This window comes from Montipora capricornis, chromosome 1, assembly GCF_036669925.1.
Source record: "Montipora capricornis isolate CH-2021 chromosome 1, ASM3666992v2, whole genome shotgun sequence".
In the NCBI taxonomy this organism is placed as follows: Eukaryota; Metazoa; Cnidaria; class Anthozoa; order Scleractinia; family Acroporidae; genus Montipora; species Montipora capricornis.
In genome coordinates this window covers 49,049,569-49,077,068 of record NC_090883.1, presented here as the reverse complement: position 1 = coordinate 49,077,068, position 27,500 = coordinate 49,049,569, and the positions used below count along the sequence as shown (strand labels likewise).

Sequence of the window (27,500 nt, the reverse complement as noted above, 5' to 3'; positions counted from 1 at the left end):
TAAGGTCCCAAGTGTTGGTCCATTGGTGGCCTTCTACATTTTAGCTTGATGCATAATCAACTGAACCTCCAGCATGTAATTTATCTTAATCCCATCATGGACGGGGCAGTGCAGCCTTGTGGGTAGGGCACTTGCCTCTGACCAGTCGTTGAATTTGTTCCAGGTAGTCCTTAGTTCAGTTTCAGGGCTGCACTTGTAAAATTAATGGCCAACTGGTTTGCGTCCGGCCAGTTGGGATTCTTAACGTTGTTCTGTTCATTGGTTGGAGATATTAACAATTAGCTGCTCTAAAAATCTGAGGGTAAATAATACTTACTTACAGCTGTACTTACATATGGTTGTCACAAAAGGGCTTATGGATACCTGATTCAAACCAAGAGGTGTTTCGGGTTTGCAAAGTCAGAGTTCCTCCTTTAATTTTACAGACTATTATATGTTTTTTTGTTATTTGAATACGTTCAAAATTCTTTCAGGTCTGTGAAAAAATGTGTTTGTGCTTGTGTTGTGGTTCAAATTTGTTCTTGATTTTTAAATATAATTTTTCAAACCAGTTTGCTTTTTGTCTGTCTACTTTTTACCGTCATAATCCAAAACAAAAGAAAAATCAAAAGTGTAACCTAGACCTGTTAATTATTATTACACAGGTAACCATAAATACTGTAATAATTTAATTTAACATTATTCTGTAATAATCTCAAGTCAGTCTATATTTTTTATCTTTCAGCTGATTCCATTGTTTTTTGTAGTTGGTGTAGGATGCGTTGGTGCAGCAGGCTATGTAGCACGGCTTGCTCTCAGGAATCCAGACTGCACGTGTGTATTGTGTTCTTACAATAATATTAATATTCACAATATTGGACCTGATTTTAGTCATTTTTGTCAATTTGCAAGCAGCTTTGCAAGTTGTAGGGAAAACGACAACAACAACAACATCAACAACAACAACAAAATCAACCAAAAACTTACCAGCTCACATGAAGGATGGTCATGCATACATACATGTAGGCCAAATGTTGCTGACAGTAAATTAGTCTACTGTCTCTGTGCTAATGAGCCTGACGAGCCTTGTTTTACAGCTAAAAGTCTGTCAATTTTACACTGTCTTGTTAACAAGGCAAGGTTAATTAGCACATAGATAAGAGAATAATAATCATTTATTTATGGTCATTTTTGCATTTGGTCATACCTGTAGGAAGATCAGCACTTATTAAGCAATGGATGCAAATAGTGTATTCTTCCATAGCACCTCCTTGAGTGGAATAACTTCCTTAGTTATTGATTTTTGACAGAGCAGAGCTCCTCTACCATGGTAGTGCAGTGCTTGAAATTGCAACCAATACAGTCACATTTGCTCCTGAAATTTTTCCCTTTGCGACTAAAATATCTGGAGAAGTTGCAAATTTGGGACTTGTTTTCACCTTCGCTCTTCCGAAACAAAAGGGGTAGCAGTTGGCACTTTGCTGCTACTTTTAAGAAATGAAATAAAGAAATGATGTCATTATTTTGCTTCTCGCCATGAATTTTCTTTCAATCTGAAGATAGTGTAATTGTTGCATAATTTAGCTACAGTACAACTCCATTTCTTCGATCATTCACCATTTTCAGGGGTTTCTTCATGCACAAGTAAGTTGCAGGCTCAAATTTTATTACTTACAGTAACTGCTGATAACACCAGGCAAATGTTCGTATTGACTGGATTTTTTTGTTAATTTCAAGCCCTGTAGTGCCTTCAAACACAATGGCTCTTCTTTTTACCATATGAAAGTCACTGTTCTTTGTGGGAATCTATATTTTTACAGCTGGGACAGAAAGAACAACCCATATCCATGGCAGAGAATTAAGCACAATGAGTGTAGGAAGGTAGGGACAATTAAGGTTTCTAAATAAGGTAGCAGTTTTGATTGCAGAATTTTCCTTCCTTTTGTGCTGTGATTGTTCTCTCAATTTCACCACACCTTGTACCCTTGGTTACTGTACCTTATTAAACAGAACAAAATTAATTTCATCAGCTCCCAAAGCTGAAGACCTTATCAATTCCTGTGTGTTTTGTTTTCTCAGAAAATTAAGGTTGTTTGACAATACTCGGGAGATTTCATCATTTGCTTGATTCACTAAAAAGTTAATGCAAACATGAATAGTTATGTCCAACCTTAAATTAAGAGAAGGAACTGTCGTAAGCATGTCTTATGATATAGCTTGGGAATCGTGACAAAAGGTACAAATGTACATGCAAACAAATAACGAGGTTTGTACAGGACATGGAAATCCTGGAAAGCCCTGGATTTCGAATATTGCATAATCAAGGCCTGGAAAATGACATAAAATGCTGACACAAAATAACCTCATTGTCTCAAGGTCTGGCAAATGTTGGTACAACCTGTGTATTTGTATATTTGTTTTCAAGAGCACTCCATTTCATCTTATGGACTGTGTCCTTTTTAGGGTTTCCTAGGTCACAGATTTGTCGTATAAAAGTCTGTTTGGGAGCAAAGTGGCCCATCAGAGCCGGAGCTTATCCTGGTTTCTGTGGCATGAAGCAACTATGAGTATTTCTTACTCCCCCCTGGATGGGATGCCATCACAGGGTTACCCCCAGCATTTCACTGGTACCCATTTATACACCTGGGTGGAGAGAGGCACCGTGGGAGTAAAGTGTCTTGCCCAAGAAGACAACACAATGTCCCCGGCCAGGACTCAAACCCGGACCACTCGATCCGGAGTCGAGCACACTAACCATGAGGCCACCGCACCTCCCTCACTTTGTCTTGTAGTCCTAGAAAAGTCACTGAATTTTAGGATACAAAGAGTGGGCAAACCGTGAAATAAGGTCTAAAGAAAGTGACAGTATGCCAGTGCTGCATTTTGCTGGTTTGAAATCTGTGATGGCAACATAATTAAGGGAAAGTGTACTTCTATTAGCCTGGCTGTGCCTGCTTCTTGTCTAATTTCCTGCTTTTGTTTTCAGTTTTACAGCATTGCTGATTTCAGCAAATTCGAGAACCCAAGGCCAGATGTGAAACTGGATTGAAATAACACCAATGCTTACGTAACTTTTGTAGTTAATTGTTGGCAATTGATGGGCGTGCATCTTTTTGGGAATTTCATTGTCACTTATAAATGTGAACTTTTGATACAAGCAAATGACCCTGGCTAACATGTTGTAATATTGTAACAAAGATTCTGCTCCTAATAAAATTTGCAAAATATTTTGCTTCTATTGCCTCTGAAGATGACTTCTGCTCAGGTTTTTGAAATGTCAGTCAATGTCATGTCAAACAGTCCTTCTCAGGACTACACTCACCTGGATGGTCGTACTTTACTTAATTATGATAAACACTAAAAGACACCTGTTTATTTTAAGTGGAATTTTCTTATTTATTGGTCCGCCATTACAAACTTTAAAGTCGTGAGAGAGAGTTGGGTTGAGGAAAAAAAATGATGCCAAAGACTCACAAGTTTAAGAATGCAATGTGTGTGTATACATGCTGCTGAATTAATGTGCAGCATGGGAGTTGTGGGCTTTCATAATTGAAATCTGTGTTTTGCATATATAATAAGTTGTGTTTACTCGCTGAAATCTTAAGCTTGTGAGTAAATGACATCATTTTTCCTAGATCCAATCCTGTAAGGTCCAATCAGTCATTTTTGAACGTGAGTAATGGCAGACTGTGAAATGCAAAACTTACACTCAAAATAAGCAGCCTTTGGATAAAACTCAAAGCTCAAAATTTTGCAAGTCAGGTGTTAAGCGAACACGTTTGAAATCTGAAGAAAAAAAGGAAATGAATTTTTAATCATAGTAGCACTTTAAAATAATATTTTTCACTTCAAAGTCACTTTTAACTGTTTTTGACTGTTTCCCTCCTAAGAGTGAAAGGGTTACAATGTATGTCCACATTTGCTCTAAGACTATGTCTCTTTTAACAACATCTACATCCGCTCAAACACTTTGTCCCCTTTAACCCTTTGCCACCCCAGTGACCATTCTCGTTACCAGAGCCTCGGATCGTCCCAAGGCTCTGGGAAACTCTGTGTAAAATAGCATGCGAAGTAGGGTTCTTATCCATGTAAAGCCAAAAATTGGCTATTTGAACCTTCTCACTCCTCTTGGTAACATGAAATCACCAATTAGAGATGCTTTTGATTGTTCTTCACGAAAACCATCGAGAAGACACTTTGTTTCAGGGTTTCCCCGAGCTCTTCTCTTCCTGGTCGGGATGCCTCAGTGACATTTTGCTCTAACATCAGATGATTTGACTCGTCAGTAGGGGCCTTCTCAGGGGTGAAAGTTATCATATGGGGACCTAGTTTTTCAGCCAGTGATTAACTCATTGACTCTCGGGGGTTCCCCACTCATAACTCATTGACTCCCGGGGGTTCCCCATTCATGAGTAAAATCTTCTGGTGTTAGAGTAAAATACTAAGTATGGCCAGTTCAGGCTGGCTTGGGAGTCCAAGGGTAACCCATCCAGGAGTCAATGGGTTAATGTTGGGGTCATAATCGCAGTAAGGTGATTAGCAACATGGAAGGTGCTAATAATAACAAGAACTGCCAACATTATGGAAGAACATGTTGACACTCGAAATGCAGGTCACAAGAAATCAATGAATTAACACCCCAGTGAGCAATCATCACAGAAGAAGTCTAAACAAAGGGCCCCAACCTCCTGTCTGTGGAACTCAGACTCTTTTCGTGTTACTGGATAACAACAAACTCCCAATTCACGAGCTCCCAGATTGCTTGGTGGCTCAGTTGTATAGCAGCTTGCAGCTCAATAATCTTTACAAATGATAACTCATAAAAAACCAACTGTCAAATTTGTTGGGAGATGTACATTAATCAGGCATTGAATGGTGTTGGCGCTGGTTTGCAAATGAACGCAACATTTATTTTTATCTCCAACAATGTTGAGACTTCTACATGTAGTTACGACGACAGGTAGTATGATATGCGCATGGGATATGTTTTGTTATCTCTATGGAGACCATGTGTCATACATTGTATGCATTAGGAGCTGTGCAAATGGCATCAACCCTGTTGCTCTATGCTTGTCTATTAATTTTATTTATTTACCATTTATTTTGGGAGTCCTAACTCAATGCTGGATATCAAGGACTGCCTTCAATAACATAATAATAGCCAACAAAAATAGTGACGATATGAAAGTGAACTAATTATGGATTGTAACAAAATCATTCAAGTGATTTTGCCAATGCTACTTGTCTTGGCAGTTAATTTCATCCCTATAAGGTTATTGGAAAGAGGAGGAATAGTTACAAAGTCACATTTGACAATTTGCATGATACACATGTAGATTAGTGAGTAGATAAAAAAGGCAGCTCGGTTATGATGAGTGTTGCAAGTTTGTTAAGCAAAGACAAGGGACTGAACAACAGGAAGGTGAGGAGATGTGGGCTCAATTCAAGAGTTTGACCAGTTTCAAACTTCTTGCAACATCGTCAAGCAGCATGCAACAAGGTGTACAAATGGATGCATCATGTAACAGCAAGCAATGTTGCTTCAGTTTGCAGAGACAAACCTCATGTGCAAGGAAGTCATGTGAAAGGCACATGCAGTTGAATTCCCCTGTTCCTGACTTTTGAAACTATAGCAGACTTGTATATCTTTCACGAAAAATACTGGTACACTAAACACTAACCCCAAAACCTACAGGGCGGAATATCATCCTAAACTCTTACAGACAGAAAGAAGAAGGGTTGATAGTCCACTGCATCCACTTGGATTTGGGATGACGTTCCGTCAGTCCAATGTCGTCCTTTTCCAAGGTAAAGTACAATGCGTTACGCAGTTTGTTAATATTATAATTTCAGATGTTTTGCAGCCTCTTTAAAGCTTAAGGCACTCAACTTTTTCTTGTTCTTCAACAAATATCTTTTTACACTTGCACTGGATCTCCAAGCATGTTGTCTCAGTGCCCACCCAATCGCTTTTCGGATAAAAAACTCCTTTTCGTCCGCTCTCTTACTACAAAAGCTAAACAATATTTCCTCGTCTGTTTCGTCTTTGTAAGACAGCTGATGCAGCAAAGCAGTCCTTCTGAGCCACATGTTTTCGTGGTCAATCCATTCTTTCATCAGAGGTTTACCTTTCTTGGGATGTTGCTGCACTAGTCGGCCAACCATCTTGGATGCAAGGGCATCGACCGTATCCCACCAAGACTTCGTTGTGATCAAGTGTTCCATGCATTTGATGTTGGCCTCGAATTCTGTCGAAGCATCCATGTTCTTCTCTAAATAATCAAGAGCAAAGTATTGAAATTCTCTCTCTGGTTTAGCCCACAAGAGTACAACAAACTCTCTTATATCCTCTGAATTCAACTTCTGTTGAAGAAATTCTTTAGCAACGGTTTTTCTTAGAGGGCTGCTGAGGCCAAAGTACTCAAACTGGTCCCTCATGTATTTCTTCATCGGCAGGCTTTTCTTGGGATCAGCATTTTTACGAAATTCTCTTGCAATTTTCTCAACAAGGTCAGTCAACTCGTTTGAAGAGCATGTGACTTTAGTGGTGGTTTGATTAGCTTGTTCTCTACCACAAGATACCTTTTTTCGCTTATTCGTCGTGCCTGTAGTCGAAGGTGCTTTTCTTTTACTCATGATTGAGGAGACGGGCGAAAAAAGGTAAACTTTCTGAATTAAGCCAAATGCAATTAGCAAGCAATTTCGCGCCAACATCAAAGTCACGAAACATTTGTGAAGTCACGCGATCACCAAATTAAAGACACTTTATGGCGATTACTTGAGGGGCTCCTGTGACCGCACTCCAGCGCCTGTTTTCTAAAAATCCTCGTGGCTGCAAAAAGCACTGGATGAATAGATTGTTTGTATGCGGAACTTTCTTTCTCAAGAGGACACTTTGTTTCAGACAGCTAGTCCAGGAACGCCTCCTCTCACAGCAAATTCTCGGAGCGATCCCCTCCTTGTATTTATCTCACCGCAGAATTTTTAAGAACCTTTTGAAGTTAGATTTTTTGATTGGAACACGTACGTGTACGATGTCTGATTGTAGCGGAGAAAATTCTAGCATCTTGGACAATTTACGAAAGTCAGTGAAAGAACAGGTATGTATTGTGTTTTAGGGGTGCAAAAGTAACCTTTGAAGGTTGTTTCATTTGTTTATGCACCAATGGGATCGTGCCCTGGAGCGGATGGAAAAATGGAATATTAATATCGATCGACGGAAGTAAAATGTGGCTGCGGTAGCTAGTAGTGTCTGTTCTTACGTGTAAATCCTGGCGGAAATCTGTTGCTTAGTTTTCTACTTTTTTTCGTATTACTCTATCTATCGTTCTGAAAGTGCACTTTTACAGACGATTTCCTCTTTATATTATAAGTTGTATTTAGTAATAGTAATAATAATCTTTATTATTTGAAGTCAGTCATCTAGTATCAATGAAATCTTAGTGTACAATGAAGGATCCAGCAACCTGCAAGCGCAGATATCCTGACTGCCGGCAGCATTTTTGTTTGTTGTCGTCTCATAATCCAGCCAGGTCCACCTCGTGCTGCCAGGGAAATAGCAGGGTTCGACACCTGGCTACCTGCATTACTAGCCACCGGGCTAGTGATTTCTAGAATTTACTAGCCCGAAGCAAAACTTGGTAGCCCGGATCAATTTCCCTCGAGGTCTACTTCAACCCCAAACACGCAAACTTTCCTCTAAACTTATTCGCAAGGTCTTTTAAAATAATAAAGAATGGAATTTTTCTTCCATTGTGATAACATAATTTGTTATTTAAGGAAAAAAGCTAACAAAATGTTCGTTTCACATCCACTTGTGCACGCAGCGAAGGCTGACCGTAGAATGCCGGTGCACAAGCCACGGGAAGCTTGCTTTCCACGATGGATTAAAAGTTCTCTTTCTCTGAGTGCTCTCATAAATCGTTTTGTTTTCCTGTTTACTGGTACTTTCAGTTTCAGCCGCTTTCCCCTTTTTACATGGTGGCGCCTCGTAATTTGTCAAAAATCGCTCCATCTTTCCAATCGCTTCAAGTGCGAAGCGATCGTGCGAGGCGATGTGCAAGGCATCACAACATTGGTAGGGAGAAGACTGGGGAAGACATTGACCATTAAGCTCAGAGTCTGGGATCTAGCGATGTTTATGAACGACACGCAAGATAAAAAAGACGCCAGAAGATGATAGATTTGTTTTTATAAAATTATTGGTATTATCGTTACATTTTAAACTTTCTTGTTTTTTTAATCAACTGTGAACTTCAAACTAAAGTAATTATATCTAGTTTATTTCCATTTTTCTACTAGCCAGCGGGCTATTAAACGTCGTTTTTTACTAGCCCGACAAAATTTTTACTAGCCTCGGGCTACCGGGCTAGCGGAGATGTCGAACCCTGAAATAGGGTGTCCTTATGGTACAAGTTGGGATTAGGCTATCGCCTTCACTGCAAGATCAAGCATGTTAATGCTAATAATGTATCCATAATACAGCCGGTAAAGGTACGAATGAATCAACTGCCTGGCTAGTTGGTTGTAGAGTCATTCACTCAATCCGTCAGCCCTGGTTAGACTGTAAGATGACTATGGAATAATCATCATTAAGCTCTCCCTAACTTTGATCTTGTGCATTCTGTTGTTATTACAGGGCGATTTGGTGAAAAGACTTAAATCTGAAAATGCTCCTCCACCAGATATTGAAGTGGCTATTAAGGAACTAAAAGTCAGGAAAAAGGCCCTTGAAAACAAGGTGTGTAACTTACCTACTGTACATTTTACTGCAATTTTGCCAAATTGTTTTCAATGTCGTTGTTGTGACTGATGTGAACCAATGAACACAATAAATCAAACTTGAGGACAGCACTGTCTCACTTTTATTCCAAACAAAACATGGAGATCACCGTGCATGAGGTCGATGCAATAAAATATATTATAAGGGGCATGCAACACATGCAAAACAAAACTGTCAACATCAGTTGCAACAGTGGTATGTTGACAAGACTATTGTGGGGGTGGGGGAAAGGGGGTGAGGGTAGAGGTGGGATTGGGGGTGAGGGGTACCATAGCTGAAACAACGTATTTACCTTTACAAAAATGCTAACCTTAGGCCTAAACATTTATCTTAAGTATAGTGTGAAGGCCTAAGGTTAGCATTTTTGTGAAGGTTCGGGTTGTTACAGTTATGGTACCCTTCACCCACTACCCCTGACCCTTCACCACCTACTCTTCACCCCCCCCCCCACCTCTCCCTCACCCCTACCCCCACCCCCGGAATAGTCATGCCGTGGTACATACATGTTTAAAAATGTTCATACATGTATCTACAAGTTATTATTTTTGATCAAATGAGTCAACTGTTTAAATAAGACTAAAAATTAATAGTAACTTTAGGTTGTACTAGTGCAATTATTGCACTAGTAATGTTCCTGGTTATGTTAATGAATAGTATACACATGTGGAAACTACTTTAAAAGGGAATCAAGTTTAGAATTTTGTAATCAGAAAAAAATCTTAACTGCCGAAAACATGCTTCAATATCGCTTATACTGTAAGTGTTCTTGAAATATGTTAATTCTTTAGATGTTGTAAATATTTTTCTCTACATGTAGGAAAAAGAATTGGCCCCCAAAGAAGAGAAATTTGACAGATCTAAGTTGGAGGACTTGTTGAAACGACGCTTCTTCTTTGTTCCTGCCTTTGAAATTTATGGAGGTTGGTAGAGTAATAATAATATTTTTTAGTATTATTAGTGCACGTGCATGGAAGAGTACTAGTAGAACAGTAAGTAAAAAATTGCTCCCACATTCCATTCCCTTCAAGAAAAATAATTTCATTTTGCTTAAGGACAAAGAGGGCATCCTCTTTCTGTGTTCATCTTGTTGTTCCTTATTTTGATTAAGTACCAGTCGTGACAGTGCTTAGAAGTAGGGTACTGTAAGTTAAGGCCGAGTGAAATTTGACCAAATAACTGAAGGATAAGTTAAAAGACAATAATTTTACTCAGACCCTTATGCTTATGATAATAATAATAATAATAATAATAATAATAATAATAATAATAATAATTATTATTATTATTATTATTATTATTATTATTGTTGTTGTTGTTGTTATTGTTATGAAAGAATCTGACAGAAAGATTCCCTCATTGAAAGCCAAAGTTTAAAACAACCTCATCTTCACCTGGCAAAAGATAAATATGAAAATGAGAAGAGACTTTGTCACGATTGATTCTTTGTCAATCATTGTCAGAGGCTCCACAGAGTAAGAGGTTAGTACTTTATTATTACCGGTAAGTACTAAATTTTATACAGTCATGTGCGTACATGTATTATGTTTCAGTCTTGTGCATACTGGTCGCATAATTGACACAGCTTGACTGCAAGAGGGTCATTTTATTCAAAATACTTTAGTTAAGGAGATGATGCTCATGATTCCACAGGTGTGGCTGGATTGTATGATTATGGACCATCTGGTTGCGCCATGGAGGCCAATATGCTAAGCATTTGGAAGTCACACTTTGTCTTGGAGGAGCAAATGTTAGAAATCAGGGCTTCCCTGCTTACACCACACCAGGTGCTCAAGTGAGTAATAAGTAAGACGATAACTTAGTTGAGGATGACATTTAATGTCCTTAGCCATGTCTTCTTTTGACTGTATCTTTGGTGCTAGCTGATTAGAGCAACTTCCCATGCATGTGAGTGTTTTTGGTTCCTGCTAGCTGATGAGAGCAACTACTCATGCATGTGAGTGTTTTTGTTTTTGGTTTTTGCTAGCCGATGAGAAAAATTACCCATGCATGGGAATGTTTTTGTTTTTGATTTTTGCTAACTGATGAGAGCAACTACCCAAGCTTGTGAGTGTTTTTGTTTTTGGCTCTTGTGATACCGAATGTTCAAGGTCTTGTCGTTGGTGATCAAAAAGGATGCATGTTTGATTGTACCTAGAATCAACTTAATAGGTTATTTTGTTCCTATCAACATTTTGATTTGTGTTTCAGAGCCTCTGGTCACGTAGACAGATTTGCAGACTACATGGTGAAAGATGTCAAAACTGGGGACTGTTACAGAGCTGATCACCTCCTAGAAGGTGAACAGGACTAGTATTTTTTTGGTTCATGGTTCAATGGTGTCATGGACCGTGTAATGTTCATCACAATTTTATTATCTTTAAGAAAATTACAACATTTTTTGATTTCCAAGACATCATCGAACCATCATCGTCAGTTACAGAATATTTGAAAAACCGTTGGGACTATATAACAACTAGGCAAAACAGTCATGCATAATTAATTATGATTAAGTGACAAGAATTGCATATTTGAGTGAGTTACAGAGTGTTTGAAAGAATGTAGAGCCTAAAGCGTAAGTGTCAGGTTGACGTGATGAACTTGTTGGTTTAAATTAGGCCTTTCCCAATTTATATGCATAGCCTCCTTGAGTTTAAGTCGAAATTCAGTAGGAGCGGAATCAATGATTTCGAAACAATCCGCAGAGCAAGATTGACGACAACGTTCTGAGCTGAGTCAATGTTTAGTATAATTATTATTATTATTATTATTATTATTATTATTATTATTATTATTATTATTATAGCATTTAACAACCTCTATTTCCACTCAAAAGCTATGTCTCCTTTAATTATTTAACCCATTGACCCTTGGGACTGAGATGAAGATTGTACCTACAGTATCTAACGCCAGCTGATGCTACTCGTCAATGGGAAGGGGGGACGGTGGGACGGGGGGAGGGGTGGGGTGGTTCAGGAGTCAGTGGGTTAAAATATTGCTGTAATCACCTGACTGGGTAATGGTGATGATCATGATCAAGCTTATTTTAACCAGGACTCCACTATGACTGTTACTAGTTTCCCCTCAAATTAACTCAAGGAAGATGAAATTAAATGGGAGACTGTGGGCCTTTATTTTCTCAACATGGCAGCTCTATTTTCTTCTCAGTTACATGTAATTTACAACAGCATGCAATGGTTCATGAAGACATCAAGCAACAAACAACAATTTGAATGCACTTTAATAATTATATATCATAGAACAAGCATTCCGGTATTGGAGTAATTCAAGTGAGTGGTTCAACTAAAACGAGAAAAAATTTCGGTTACAAAACTATATCTAGATGAAATAAAACCTGAAATAAAACCTGAATATACTTACAAACTATAATTAGTTGGCTTTCTAAAAGGACGAGAGTACAACCAAAACCCAACTAGCATAATAATTTTTTACGAGTCACAGCTACTCAAGATCTCCCCGCGTGGGATCGTGGCTAACGGAAGTAACACATCGAAAGTAACAGTCCAGTTGGGCTCTGGAGTTGCGTAATTCACAGAACAACAGAATTTCAGGTTTTGACAGTTTCATAAAACTATTCAGCACCACTAAGAAATGGCATAGCTGACTGGTGACGGTTTTTTTTTTCCAGAATACCGGTTGCATTAGAAAGCCGCAGGTCATCAGAATACTGTTTTTGTCCTGTTGAGATGAAATAAATGTTAACTGTCGCTGTTTTTTGATTAACAAAGGTCACCTTGAAAAATTGCTAGCTGACAAGAAACTAGATGAAGAGAAAAGAAAAGAGTATGAAAGCGTTCTTGGTCAGGTGAGGTTTAACTGTAATCTGAGGCCTATTGTTGTTAATTAGTGGTTAACCTTTTGAACTTTGCGTTTTCACCCGTGGGGCGTATGCACCTCATTTTTCTGCTACCCCAGACACAAGTGTCAGAATCGATTGAAAAAATTCTGGAGTCTTCTTGGTTCCGATTTAGTGATTAGCGCGTCGGGCGTCCTCCATTATCCCCCTCGGTTGGGATACGTGGGGTAGGGGCGACATAACCCTGTGATTGACTAGCATCCCCCCGTGGGGGGAGGGGATTGCAATACTCTTAGTTGCTGCATGGTACAGAAACCGGGACAACCTCACTCCCCTCCCTCACAACCGGGACAAACTCACTCGCCACGGAAATAACGAACGCTTTCATTCAACTAATTTATTATTGTTATCCCGTTGCTACATGTAGAGCGAGTTTCAATCGAGTGTTGTAAAACCAAAACCAAAGTAATTACTTTGGCCAATCAAAAAGGACGAAGACAATCCAGTAGACCAATCAAAACTCGAAGTAATTACAGTAGCCGACACAAAGCTCGGTAAAATGTACACGCGCTAGTTATGATTGGTTTTGGTTTCACTTCTGATTGGTTGAAAAAATGGCGCGAGAACTTTGAACCAATCACTGAGTGAAGTAATCATAAACCAAAGCAATTCGCTAATTACTTTCGACACTCAATTGAAAACCGCTCTATCGTAGCTCCATCTTTCACTATATAAAACGTTAACAACCCATAATTCGCTCCGAGGATGGGCTAACGCTCGAAACGTCAGCTTTCAAATTTCTCTACGTTGGTCAATTTACCATATCAACCCAGCTGATAAACAAATTTCCGTGGGTAGACTTTGCCTTGCTGTCTCTTTTGCTCTTTCTCACAATCAACTTCGTGTAAATGATATTTACTCTTTTAGATTGACAATTACGGAATGAAAGAGCTAGGAGACCTTCTTAGCAAGTATGATGCTAAGGCGTCCATGACTGGAAATGATCTTACGGAGCCTGTGGAATTCAATTTGATGTTTGCAACGTCAATTGGACCCAGTGGTCTTATTCCAGGGTGAGTGAATCAAGGGTTGGTTTAAACGTTGTACAACATCCGTACCGAGTTCAATTAAGCTCGAAAACAGCTCACCTCGAAGTATAACTTTACTATCGTCTCCACCTTGCTGTGTTCACGTCGTACACTGGGCCCAGAGTGTCCTAGAAAGAAATCAGGTACGTGCGGTTTTGAAATGCTGTTTTACAATGACTGCAAAATTCTCGCTCGGCTATCGCCTCATGGATCCACAGCTACTTTGACAATGTTATGACGAAATTCATGATCAGTAACAGGAAAGGCGCATGAAAAACTGACATCAATTTGTTAAACATCAGTGGCTCAGATGTAGGTCAGTCGGTTGGTGCGGTAGTGACTCTGGCACGTGTTACCCTCGTACGAAAAGGACCTTTTTCCTTAAGTTATCGTGGAAACCTTAAATTGATTGAATTCTCGTCGTTATGCAGAGTAACGAAAAAATATGCCGCGGCAATAAAATGTGTGCCGTACGTGAAACACGATTATTTTTCTCTTTTAGCCGATGATATTATGTAATGTTTTGTGGCGTTCTCGTTGAGGTTGACCAACAATAGAGTTATTTTCACAGAGTTATGACATTAGAGTTAGAGTTAAATTTCCAAAATCCTGAATTCAAGATTTTGGAAGGCCTAAATCCTGAATTCAGAAATACAGAAATACAAAAATTATCCTAAACATGTATAAAAGCTAAGCTTAGGCCTAATTAGCCCTAAACAAAAGTTGTTAGGCCTAAGGTTAGCTTTTATGAATGTTGGCTTCCAAAATCTTGAATTCAGGATTTTGGAAAGTTAACTCTAACTCTACGACATAACTCTATGAAAATAACTCTAAAAATAGCTGTCCCCTTCTCGTTGCCTTAGCCGGCGTCGTTTCTAATTTAAAACTCCCTCAGTTAGTGCCTAGCAACGACGGCTTACCGGAAACGGTTAAGGAGGGGGAATGGTCCAGTGGTTCAGGCGTTGGGTTTGTATACGGTTGCCCCGGCTCAAATCCCGTTCTAACCTCTGGTTTGGATTTGTTTCCGGTTGTCCCGGATTCAACTCTACCGCGGTTTGTAAATAGGCAACTTGTTGCCTCCTTCCGGTTGGAGTTCTTAATCATGTTTCTGTTAAATTTGAATTGCTTCTTTCAGATTATTAAAAAGTGGGGTACCTGTAAACTACAATCATAGTCAAAAACGTTGGGAAGGTTAGCACTTTTGACGTCTTCATTGCTTCTCTCCCCTCCCCCCTCATTCAATGTTGTGTAAAACTGAATGGTTTTGGTGGGAAATTGTTGGGGTTCTATTCCAACGTTGAATAGGGGGGAGGGGGGCTATATAACAGAAAGTGAAGCTATTTCTTTTGCGCTTTAACAGAAGCAGGTTGAAGTACTGTACAGCTCTGGTGCGGTTCATTTTGCATAACCTTCCCAACTACTTTTGTCTATCATTGTGGCTTGATAGCTAAGTGGACTTCCATTGTAAACAAAGCATTTACATTTTACATTTTTTTACGGCAACGGCAAAGGCTGAAAACAATTAACCAATAAGAGAACGAAAGGTACAGGTTATTTCTTTGTCGTGCTCTGCCAACAAAAAAAAAAAAAGGAGAAAAAAGAAGAAAAAACTAACAACGTGAACTGACCAAATTTTAGGTGATGTGGAGGACCTGAGCATCTAACTATTTCCTTTCCAAACAACCAAGCCGTTCATAAAATGTTGATGTGCACTTTTCACGCCAAATAAAGCTCTCGTAAACGTCGTTCTCGTCTTCGATTAAGATCCCAAATGACGTGAAATGACCACATTTAAGGGTAAATCCTGGCATCCGTGACCTGCGAAATATAGGTACTCCTGGCATCGGTTGACTTGTTTTGTTCATCTCTTGGTGCAGGTATCTAAGACCAGAAACTGCTCAAGGGATCTTTGTGAACTTCAAGCGTCTTTTGGAAGCTAATAATGGAAGGCTTCCGTTTGCTGCTGCCCAGATCGGTCCTGCGTTTAGGAATGAGATCTCACCGCGAGCAGGACTTCTGAGAGTGAGGTAAAAAGAGCTCGTATCTCTTGTACGGATTGCACGAAATGAAGTTTGGCACGGTTTATATCTGGATGGTGACCATCTGGGAATGCCCCTTGCTGTACACTTGCTGGGACTTTTAGGCAGGCGCGATGGTCATCAACCACCCCTCCCACATGTAAGACTCGGGTTGAAATCAAGGCCTTGGCAATGAGGTTCACATGAGGGCCAAGTCTCAGTTGGTCTTTATCTGAATTGGAGGTTACATTGTATTTCTATGGGTTTTCCCGTTTTCCTTTCCAATCAAAGTCGAATCCCAGCAATGTACGTCTGGCTGGAAGCGCGAATTCTCATTGGCTTAGCGAACGCGGATGCAAACAACGTCATCTCTCCATGGAACTTTCTGGAAAGCGCTTGGCATTTCGCTTTGACGTCATTTGATTTTTGCAGTAATTTGATTGGGCAATTGAACTGTTTACTTCCCACATTAGGAGTTTCCTTGGCGGGAATATAGAGGAGCTTTGTTTTAACCTTGCCAAACATTGGTCCTTGAAACAAATTGCGAATACTTTCTCAAGGTCATACGAAAGTAGCTCTAATTGTCTGTATTCCTAGACACGAGTGATGTTGATGGTGTCAAGAAGAGCAAGGGGACACTTTTTGACACTTAACATGTATTAAAATCAGCACGCATCTAACTACGTGCATTGCTGGAACGACTGGAGCGGTTAAAAAATGAGTGCCTTTAAGTAAAATTTAAAGTAAGCATTTAATCCAACACAACGCGCGCAAACAATCTCATTAGCCAATCACAACGGAGAGCTTTTACTCCAAGCCGGCGCAATTGGACATTTGCATGATGACTACAATTCCCAGAATCCTTTAGGTTTTGCTTGTGTCATCATGTTGTTATTTTTGCCCCGCTGGTAATGCACCTTATTCTGCCATTTTTAGTATTCTCTTGTTTCCATGCAAATTGACCCATACAGCCTCGCTTTCAAGCGGAAAATTCAAAAGAACATTCAGACTTGAACGAGGCCATAAGGGCCAATTTGTATGGAAACAAAAGAATACTAAAAAGGCGGCCATTTTGCAATAAGGTGTATCGCTGTTAATACAAAACTTAAATATGGAAAGAAAATCAAACTGAATTCTGGAAGTTGTAGTCAAATGATGCTATCGTGAAAGTTGCCAATTGGCGGGAAATGCGTACATAAATGTCATAATTTCCTTTGTTTCAGTCTTACTTCTGACTGGCTAAAATCTAGAACACAAGCTCTATCGATGTTTACTTGATAGTCAGCTTCGTTAAAATAGAGAAAATGTGTTTGATATTGGCAGAAAGATTTATCTTAGAAAAAAAAAACATTTGACGGAGGCGACTCTTCTTCCACTAAAATTTCATGGGCTGTTTCCTTGGAGATTTCAAAATTCTCATGTATTCCCTTTTCTGCAAGCAAATTTAAGCGCAGGAATTTTAAGTTGAGTTTTTGGTATTCGTCTGTTTTACTTTGTTTATTTGTAGAGAGTTCACATTGGCCGAAATCGAGCATTTTGTGGATCCAACTGACAAGAGCCATCCCAAATTCCAAAATGTTGGTTCCCAGAAAGTAACGCTGTATCCTTCCGAAAACCAGATAGAAGGCAAACCAACGTTAAATATTGCATTGGAAGATGCAGTCAATCAGGTCAGTTGTCTTTAATAGCTATTAAACGGGCAGATATTTATATTTTACAACAGTTGCTTGTAATCTCGAAATCTGGTTAAATTGCCGTTGTCGACTAGTGTCTAGACAACGCTGCTTGCGTCATTCTCGCGTCAATGTCTCACGCAATTGTAATAGCCAATCAGGAACGCTCATTTTGGGAAATACATGTAAGCCAAACAGATTGCGTAAACGTTATAGACAAGAATAGACAACGCTTGCTCTTTCTTTGGTCACGCTCTGAAATAAACTTAACGAATCGAAAGTGGTTCAGCGTTGTCTGTACTCTTATAGACAACGATATTCGTCATCACAGTGGTGAAAATGTTGTGGTAGCCGAGTGAGTCTACAACAAATTTTGACCACTGTGATGACGAATATCGTTGTCGATAAGAGAACGCTGAACCTTTTCGTCAATTCTTGGGTTTCACTAACGTGATCAACAGCCATGTTTTTCAAGACGAAAACAAAAGAAGACGTTAGCATAATCATAGCTTTCAATTCCCGGAGGATTGGATGTGGACACCTACGTGGCCGCCATTTCATTGTTTTGGGACACCAACATGGTGGCCGTGACGTCATGTTAAATCCAAGAATACGGACGGTCTTGTAGCAGAGACTGGCATCTCATGGTTAACTCGTCGTGGAGCAATGTTTCTTATGCTGTCAAGTCCTATAAACTCTTTATATGATTTCTGTCTGTTCTGACAGGAGAACTGACTTCAGTAATCATCTTTTGACGCTCTTTGGCTACGTGTTTGTCTCAAATCTTCTGCAGGTTCGATGCGTGCTTCCTCAAATGCTGTGGCTCCCTCCCACACAGCCGATCTCCATTTGCTGCGGTCACTTGCAACTTCTTCCCAACTTTCTCCATTGATGGAGAATTCTTTAAGACTAAAATCCTGTTATTTTTACTTGACTCTCGCTTTTGAGACGTTTCGTGATATCTGTTGCTAACAGGCAAGAAATTAGCTAAAATCACGGGTTTGTTTTTTGGAAAATCGCAAACTCTAGTCGAGCGTGTCCAAGTTAACCGTTATTGCCTAACCCCATTTTTCCCTCTTTTTAATCTCTATTTAATGAAATGAAATTTAATTTAATTCGGACATTTTGAAATTTATTTGAATGCCAGAAAATTGTTAGCTCCCAGACCATGGGATACTTTCTTGGCCGAGTCTACCTGTTCCTGCTGAAGGTTGGGGCCGACCCGAAAAAGATTCGCTTCAGACAGCACATGTTCAATGAGATGGCGCACTACGCATGCGATTGCTGGGATGCGGAACTTCTCACCTCTTATGTGAGTACCGTTTTTGTTCTCTTATTCGCATTCTTAACTTATACGCATTTCGCATGCGCACTCGTACTCGCCCTAAAGAGGAGGATGCATTGAATCCCACAACGGGCCGCTCCTGGGATCCACCTGGGGCTAATGATTACAAGCTAATTATGATAATTATTAATTGATTATGTTTACGGTTACCAGCACCGGAAGAGACAAAACACCTTTTTCGCATGATCTTTTGACGCCATCAAATTTCGTTTTATGAGGAAAAACAATTGGCGTGACGTGCTTTAATGGAATTGTGATAATTGTAAATAAGCATGTATTGCTATTTTGCCAGCCCGTATCAGAGGCCTGGCGAGCCGTGTTAGGTGCGCAGTGGTTTGTGGGATTTAGGTATAGTTTGCGGGAGTTAGTAGGGGTAAGTCATTTTGCACTCAGCCTTCGCTGGGTGCACAGGTCCAGTTTCGTTTATTGTTGTATCTCGCTGAAAAAAAGAGTTTTATGCCTTCGTCAAGGTGCTGTTACACTTCTTGCATTTTGTCTCGTTTTCGATGATGACAGGAGGTAAAAGGAGTATTTTCATTGGCTGGTTCAGCAAACCGTTTCGACGCAAGTTGCAGGACAGATGTTACACTACGCAATGATTGAAAAATTCGTTACGACGTTGATTGAAGCATTGCGGAAAGTATAACTCAATTCTACTTTCCAGCAAACGGTTTTTGCAACTTGTCTCGAAACGTTTTTAGCTGTTTCAAGGTACTGTATGTTACATTGGGCAATGTTTCGTACAACTTCGTGCAAGTTGTAGGAAACATTGCACAGTGTAACAGCGCCTTTAATTTATAGGTTGTATCAGAAACCCATAAGGGTTGAAACGTGTAACGGCCCCTTGTGTGCTGGGAAACAAGCTTCTGAATATTCAATTTGCTAAGTACCATATTTGGAACAACAAGAGCGAGGGGTTTCCAAATATGGTACGTAGCACTGAAACATTCAACCAATCAGTTCGCACTGAATATTCGGAAGCTGTGAACGCGCGTTACACGTTTCAACCCTTATGGGTTTCTGGTTGTACATGATAGCGTTCATTTACATTTTTAATAGTGTTTTTCAATAAGAATACCCAAGAACCCCCAGGGTCGCACCACTGCCTTTGTCGGGGGTACACTTTCTCCGATGTTTTCCACCTGTTAGTTTTCGTGTCCGGCTCTGGTACATCGCTATTCTCTTTATAATAGAGTTGATGTATAAATGTTATCTTATCTACAACGATATTTGTCATCACAGGGGTCAAAATTTGTTGTGGACTCACTGTGATGACCTATATCGGTGTCGATAAGAGTACAGACTACGCTTAACCACGTTGGATTTGTTAATGTAATAGAAGCAGCGTATTTGTCTTGTTGTATGTTCTGAATCTTTCTTTTTCATGCAGGGTTGGATTGAGTGTGTGGGATGCGCTGACCGTGCTTGCTATGATCTGTCTGTTCACACCAAAGCAGCTGGCGAGAGACTGGTGGCGCAAGTTGACTTGGCTCAACCTGTATCCTTTGACTCTTGCGGGTTCGAATGAGGATCCAAATTAAAACTGGATTCCAAATTAGAATCGGATTTAGTATCGGAATCCGAGTCAAAATGGGTGTCACGATCGTAATCAGAGTGAGATTTCTCTGTGCACTTGCGGGAATATCAAAACCAATTCTCATGCAATTATTTTTTCAGCCTCTGCGTGTGACTCCAACGTTTTGGTTTCCGCTTAAACTCGTGTGCGTACAAAACGAAAAGGAAAAGGAAAATAACCTTTTTAAGGTGTCTAGGCTTCTAGCGCTGGAGCACTAATTGGGAACACTGTAAACTGAAATCAACAAATGAACGCAAATCGAATCATAGGGAGAGAAGAGGAAAGAGGAGAGGGGAAAACCGAAGTACCCGTAGAAAAACCTCTCGAAGCAGAGTAGAGAACCAACAAACTCAATCCACGTATGACGCCGAGTCTAGGAATCGAACCCGGGCCATATTGGTGGGAAGCGAGGGCTCTCACCACTACGCCAGTTGTAAACTTCACACCGTTCCCCTGAACTTGACAGTGCTCGACCTTGAAAGTTTTATCAAACGGGCCCGGGTTGCTCGAACCATGGTTAGCGCTGAGCAGCGTTAAATACCATGGAAACCTATTGGTTTTGATTCCTCTTAACCAACGGTTAGCGCTAACCAGGCTTCGAGCAACCAGCCCCGGGTTGATATTTATTATAAAGTTAAATTAACCATCGTAAAAAAAAAAAAAAAAAAAAAAAAATATGTGGGATGACTATTTTTGGCATGAGCTTTTTGTCAGAGCGACAACACGTCAGCCTGCAAATCGTTAATTTAACTTCATTGCGTAGATACTGATGAAATATTAGGATTTTCCTTCTTGTGAAAAAATCGTGTCTTCACCGCGCGCACTGAATATCTATTTATCTTTTCGTGTGAGGATATGTGTCGTCGTGGTAACGAACACAATTAGCCAATAGAACGCGAGCTTCCCTTCATTGTAAGATACTTTTGTGCTGTAATATAATTCTTCTCTACTGCATTAACATTTTTATTGCACAATTTGACATAATCATAACTTTCATATCTAGTATCATGTAATTGTTACACAACTTGCATTTTTTTAGCGGTTGATGACAACTTTTTCGCCATTTCGAAAATGAATAAAACAAGTTGTTTTTAATCTGGACATGTCATCAATATCTATATAATAAACATAATATTATATGGCCGCTTGGGGATACGAATTTTGTCTTCTCGTACTGATAGTATCTCGCACTCGTTCGCTGCGCTCACTCGAGAGAGATGCTATCAACACTCGAAGATTAAAGTCGTATCCCGACGCGGGTGAAACCAAATTTTCGTGTTTCAACCCAACCGACGCAGCACCCTCGGTTTCGTTTGACAGTAACCGGTTTATTATTTATAAAAATTTTCAAGTGCTGATATGATATCAGCCCTCTTAGATAACATTCGTATCCCTGTGCAGTCATGTATACATCCCTCTATATACTCATTGGGTAGGGATTTATCCTTCAGATAGTTATCAACTCGCCCCTTTGAACAAATGGGTCCACACTGCCTTCTCAGGACGGTGACCTTTGCTTCAATTTCAAACTTTCCACCTTAACTAACGACGTGAAGGAAATGGTTGACGTGGTGGAGATTGTTCCAGAGAAACCTGTCATCGGAAAGGCTTTCAAAAAGGAAGGCAAAACTGTCATGGATTATTTGGCACAAATGGATAAAGACAGTATCAAAATCTTCGAGGATAAAATTAGTGACAGCGGGTAAGTATGTTGGAAAAAAGTTGTCATGTAATCTAACTTCTGCTCGGAACCAAACAGTAGGTGTAATAAGTACGCTGTCACACACTAATTTAAGAAAGAACCTTTTTTTCAATATTTTTCATTATTTTAAGAGAAGATTTTTCTTTACTCTTTCCAAGCGAGGTGACCATAACTATCGATTCTAAAGAGTTCAAGATTGAGAAGTCCATGATCCGGGAAATCAAGCGATACCAAAGAGAAATTCATGGTAAGTGCCTCAGATAATTCACTCGGTTTGCAATTGGCCTCCTTTTTGCAAATAAGTAACGACGTAAACAAGATCCATGCTGCGTTACTAATCGACGCTATTTAAGGCTTTTATTGGAATTTTCTTTTGCGCCTTCAGTTCGTGATGTGGAACCCCACGTGATCGAACCATCCTTTGGAGTGGGAAGAATCATGTATGCTGTGCTTGAACATAACTTTCAAATTCGTGAAGGGGACGAGCAAAGGACGGTAATGTTTGTTTTTGTCATGTTATAGCTTGCCACCTAAGGTTCCCTCGTAGCTTCAGTTGTATTGTTACAATTGGCCTCGAACTGGCATCTGATGGAAGCTCCTCAGCCTCAATTTCAGGCTCGTTCCAGTACAACCGTGAGAATATAAGAGATGGCCTATTGCTGATCGAGAAACTGATGCGAGATTTTAAGCCAACCACCAATCGTGGTTATGAAAAATCAAAGCGTTTGCGAAGTTACCTCTGACAATTAATGAAAAAGCTCTCTCTCTATGACGAAAACAATCCGGATTGTGTCTACAGTTATGCCACCCGAAGCGCCGTCTGACATCTGATGCATCTCTACAGGCGAGCGTAAAATGTCAGTTTTTTTTCTGCCTTTACCATTCCCACCACTTCGCGTGACCTGTGTAACACAAGAGAGCTGACTCGACGCGACACCAGAACCTGCAAATACCTCGTTCTTTCCCCAGTCCGTCGTACTCAAGACAGAGGGCACAGTTTCATCCATGTTCAACTCTTTCTTTGGACCTGTTTTCAAAGAAAAAAGAAATACGCAGAATACGACGTTTTGGTTAAGTTCGGAAGTTATATATGGGGTGGGAATTCTTTTCAATGAAAATTCCTCTCGCTTCAGAAGCGTTTTTTTTTCCTTTCAATATTCTTTAATAATACACATTGTTATATGGCTGAGTTTCCCCCCGCCCAGCAGTGCGCGCTCTCATTGGTTACTTCGAGGTCACATGACATCTAACACTAAAACTGTTTCCCGCCAAAAGTCTCTGAGCGGGCAACAGTGCAAAATCTATGACGTCAGAGGGTAACAGTGCACTGTTACCCGCGAATGTTGACCGACGACCACCGTTGTTGTTGTTGCCATTGCACGTTTTTCGTTTTGTGCTATATAACAAATCACTTAATGACTGGTCTCTCGGGAAACAGCTCATTTTGTTTCCCTCGAATCTCGATGTTTCCCCGAGGCGCAGCCGAGGGAAACATTGAGATTCTCTGGAAAAAAATGAACTGTTTCCCTCGGGACCAGTCATTAAGTGTTTACTATGACGTTGGCTAAAGAAACGTATCTGTTATTTTTTGTTTCATCAGTGGTTGTCACTGCCTCCTGCTGTTGCTCCCGTCAAATGCTCCGTGCTGCCTCTCAGTAAAAACAAAGAATTTGGCCAATTTGTCAAGAAGCTATGTAAGTGAGCAAGGATCACAGTGGGATAGCACTCGCTTGCTAATTGTCTCGGGTTTGATCTCATGTTGGTTGAGTTTGTTGGGTTTCGTCTCTACATCGGGTAGGGAAAAGCGAAGGAGCGTAAATGACTATCTTTCTTTACAAAAAACGAAGGAGCTGATATGGCTTCGTTTGCAGTCTTTTTATTTATTATAGTATTCGACTATACACCTTATTCCGAAATGGCCATCATTTGGATTTTAGTATTCTTTAGCCCTTGTTGCCTCGTTCAAAGTTTTAACTTTAAGCGAGGCAACATGGGCTAAATTGCAAGCAAACAAAAGAATGCTAAAATGACAGCCATTGTGGAATAAGGTGTCTACCAGCCAGCCAATATCTGTGGTTGTTGTTGAAGAAAGGTTGTCGAAAAACAAGGAAATGTATATCACCAAATGACGAATCCCTTCTGTGTTTTGTATAGCGGAGGCCTTGACAGAATTGGATATTTCGCACAAAGTGGACGACTCCAGTGGGTCGATTGGGCGGCGTTACGCTCGGACCGATGAGATTGCTATTCCGTTTGGTATCACAGTGGACTTTGATACTGTAAACAAAGAACCGCATAGCGCTACACTAAGAGAAAGAAACACCACTCGGCAGATACGAGCAGAGGTAATATCACTTGTTCCTAATGTAATTGTTGTATTTGTAGGCGGTCGTAGGTGGCATGACTTGGTATTTAGAAAGAGCTAGACCTCTTCATTGCACGACTCATAACGTCATCTTCACAAATTCAAAGACATAATGAGATTCACATTTCTTGATGTAGGCGTCGCAAAGTGGCCCTGTAAAAAATGACTTACAAAAAGGTAATACATGAAGTTCTCCGGCTTAAGGTGACACCTTGTGAGTCGTGACACACTGTGATGGGTATACAAAGTACCGCGAACCATTATGCAGTTGTGTGCATGGCGCGCTGCGCATGTGGAACGGAGACTGCCGCTGACATGGGCAGAGGCGACTGCTACATTATTGCGGGAAAAGATTTAACTCGGATCGGTAATTCGATTTTGTTCCTTTAGATTGACGAATTGCCATCCTTGGTCAGCAACCTAGTCCGCGGTAAAGTGACGTGGCCTGACGTGGAGGCCAAATATGGGCTGTTTGAAGGACAGGAAACTGGTGCCAAGTAAACGTCATGAAGCACTCAAAGTATTTAATGAATTCTTAAAGCGTCAACAAAAATAGTACCGCTAAAGCAGAAGTCTGTGGAACAGAGAAGGGGCGCATTCTTTTAAGACAATTCTAACTACTACTTCTTTGGTTTATGATGCACAGAATAACTGGAATGGGATTTTCGAAAAGGACCGGTACCCCGAGAAGAAATGGCTTTTCGCAAACGTGACCTGGAAACTAACGCTCGGGATAGCATGGATCCGACTTTGTAGTTGTCTGGCATTCGCGGGCGATTTTCGTGCCAAAAATAATGCTCAAGAATTATACCGTATTTATAACATGATCTGAGTAAACCGTGCTCAGTTTTTCCCATTTTCGATCTAAGGAGCAGAAAAAGCAGAATGGTTTTTGGTCTAAGAACGTAACAGTCCAAAACGAACAAGTGAACCGGTTATTCCGTGTATTCAAGTGCCGGATTAGTTTTCGAAAGAATGCGCCCTAGATAAAAAAAACAATTTGTTATGCAGAGTGTTAAGCGTCTATTTTTCCTTATTCACCAAAGTTCCTCCTATTTTCTCCTTTTTTCCAAGGAAAACATATTGTTTCCTCGGTTAACGAAGAAACATCCGTGATTTGCTTCGCGCGCCGACATTTTCTTCCAGAAGATATTTATGAAACAAGGGGTCGATGTTTCCAGCTCTATCCGTTACGAACAGTGCATTATTGAAGTTTTGAGAACCTCTAAGAAGTTCCTGTTTTTGTTTGGGACGTAATAGAATATCCCATGTTTCCCCTAAAAAAATTACTATTTACTCTGCTTGACGCTCTGGTCGTGCTGCAAGTACCTCCAGCAAACAATTATACGCCGAAGGAGAGGTGAATATCGGTGAAAAGAAACCGAGACGAAGTCGAGGTTTTCATTCACTGATATTTACCGAGCCGGAGGTGAATTATTGTTTTAGTATAATTACATAAGTGATTATTTGAAAAATATGCATTCTTTTTAAAACAATTAATTACTTCGTCTGTCACCTCGACACAACCGGCTTGCGGCCATTTTGAGAGCAATTGAGATTCTCACATAATAATTACCTCAAGTGCAACCAATTGGCGCAGAGAATTTTCAAATGTACTATAGTTCACCGGACCTTGAATTTGTTATTGTAAAACAAACCGTCTAACCTCCGAAGCCCCCTAAACCTTGAGGTCTCAAACACTTACCCGAAAAATAACCTTGAAATTTGCTTTCCAAAGACGAAGAAACTTCAACTCTTTAACAATATGAGCAATATTGAAACTGCCGCAATTAATGCTTTCTTAGGTAAAAGTATGCTTAAAGTTAAACAGGTATCTCTTTTCGAAAACAAGTCAACCATGACTACATTGATTATCTCGAAAAGGCGAACAATTATTTCCTTACGTCAGTGGTACTAATTTGTGTTCATCATATTAGGCTTTTGTTGCCTTTTTAGAGTGAGTTAGGAACTGGAGAGTCATGACCTTCAGCGCTCACTTTCCGGAATCCTGTATCGTCCAGCCATCGTAAGCAGCTGGACTTCACAGGTTTTAGGTTTAAAAAGCTTGCGCCAGATTCTCGCGCCAAAAGCTTGCAGATCGGTTTGAGAAAGATAATTGTTCATTGTGTAAAAACCGAGAGATTTTGAGGTTAAACCTTGTTAAGAGCATACCTGAAACCGCGAGTCTCACGGCTTAACTGTGACAGTTGGGTGGTTTGGTAACATAGACCAATAAGATGGCATTTTAAAGGCGGTATTCCATGACAACAGGAAAAAATCGCGCAAAAGCACTGAAATCGCAAAATAAATATTAAAAATGTTTTACTATATGACTGAGGTTTTTAACTTATGTGTTTCCAATTAGGTTTTGGGTTTACGTTGTTCACGTGGTCACTAAGCGATAGCGTTCCTGTTGTAAAATGGGTACTCACGGATTATTTGACAAAATCAGTCGTTTTTTTGATTGTTTGACCCTTAAGGCCCGTGCAAACGCTCGCAACATTGTTGGCCAACAAGACGCAACATTGTTGGGCCCATGCAACATGTTGCGAGCGTTCGCACACCATGTTGTGTGTAGTTGCGTGTTGTTGCGACTTGTTGGAAGTTGTTGGATGAAGTTTGAAACTGGTCAAACTTCAGAGCCAACAAGTGCCAACATTTCTATTGTTTCGCGGTCATCGAAGCGTGGTCCAACAATGTTGCGTTCGTTTGCACAGCACATCCAACAATGTTGCGCCGGCGCACGCGCAATACATGCCACGTATCCACACAAATACATGCGAACAAGAAATAAACATTGCGTCGGAGATGGAAAAAGGCCTAGAGTCCTTTGTATTCTCATCTAAAGACCCAACATGTTGTAACTTGTTGCGAGCGTTTGCACACATCGGCTAACATCGAGCAACAAGAGACAACATTGTTGGGCCCATTGTTGCGAGCGTTTGCACGGGCCTTTAGTGTTGGATTCTTATGCTTGAGCGCCCGTTTTTCGCAAGAGTCAAGGATAACCACAAAATAGTTTATTTTCACATTTTGGCTGATGTTTGTGCTGTTGCTATGAACTGGCCTGGTTAAAACAAGGCTTAAAAGTTTGTTTTTGTTTATTTAAAAAATTCCAGTCATTAGAATTTTTTTTCATCATTTGCCCACTACGAATT

General features: G+C 40.2%; 3 protein-coding genes across 3 annotated transcripts in view; 2 read left to right on the top strand and 1 right to left on the bottom strand.

Annotated features, from left to right (window-relative positions):
• Positions 1-3,206, top strand: part of LOC138046965 (cytochrome c oxidase subunit NDUFA4-like) — a 5,007-nt gene extending 1,801 nt beyond the window's left edge. Inside the window, exons 2-4 of the mRNA XM_068893614.1 lie at positions 725-813; positions 1,800-1,860; positions 2,966-3,206. Coding sequence (XP_068749715.1) covers positions 725-813; positions 1,800-1,860; positions 2,966-3,028 — 213 coding nt within the window. The 3' untranslated portion in view covers positions 3,029-3,206. The remainder of the gene's footprint in view (positions 1-724; positions 814-1,799; positions 1,861-2,965) is intronic.
• A 1,661-nt stretch (positions 3,207-4,867) lies between these two features.
• On the bottom strand, positions 4,868-6,716 carry LOC138053925 (uncharacterized). Its single transcript, XM_068900457.1, has one exon. The coding sequence runs from the start codon at positions 6,691-6,693 to the stop codon at positions 5,821-5,823; it is 873 nt and encodes a 290-aa protein (XP_068756558.1). The 5' UTR covers positions 6,694-6,716; the 3' UTR covers positions 4,868-5,820.
• A 73-nt stretch (positions 6,717-6,789) lies between these two features.
• LOC138053916 (glycine--tRNA ligase-like) lies at positions 6,790-26,672 on the top strand. Its single transcript, XM_068900449.1, has 17 exons — positions 6,790-7,079; positions 8,618-8,719; positions 9,579-9,681; positions 10,412-10,553; positions 10,970-11,058; positions 12,508-12,584; positions 13,503-13,648; positions 15,541-15,690; positions 17,189-17,351; positions 18,502-18,666; positions 20,090-20,197; positions 21,832-21,977; positions 22,136-22,224; positions 22,363-22,472; positions 23,578-23,671; positions 24,132-24,322; positions 24,733-26,672. Exons 1-17 carry the CDS (start codon positions 6,828-6,830, stop codon positions 24,841-24,843), a joined length of 2,238 nt encoding a protein of 745 aa, XP_068756550.1. The 5' UTR covers positions 6,790-6,827; the 3' UTR covers positions 24,844-26,672.
• The last annotated feature ends 828 nt before the right edge of the window (positions 26,673-27,500 follow it).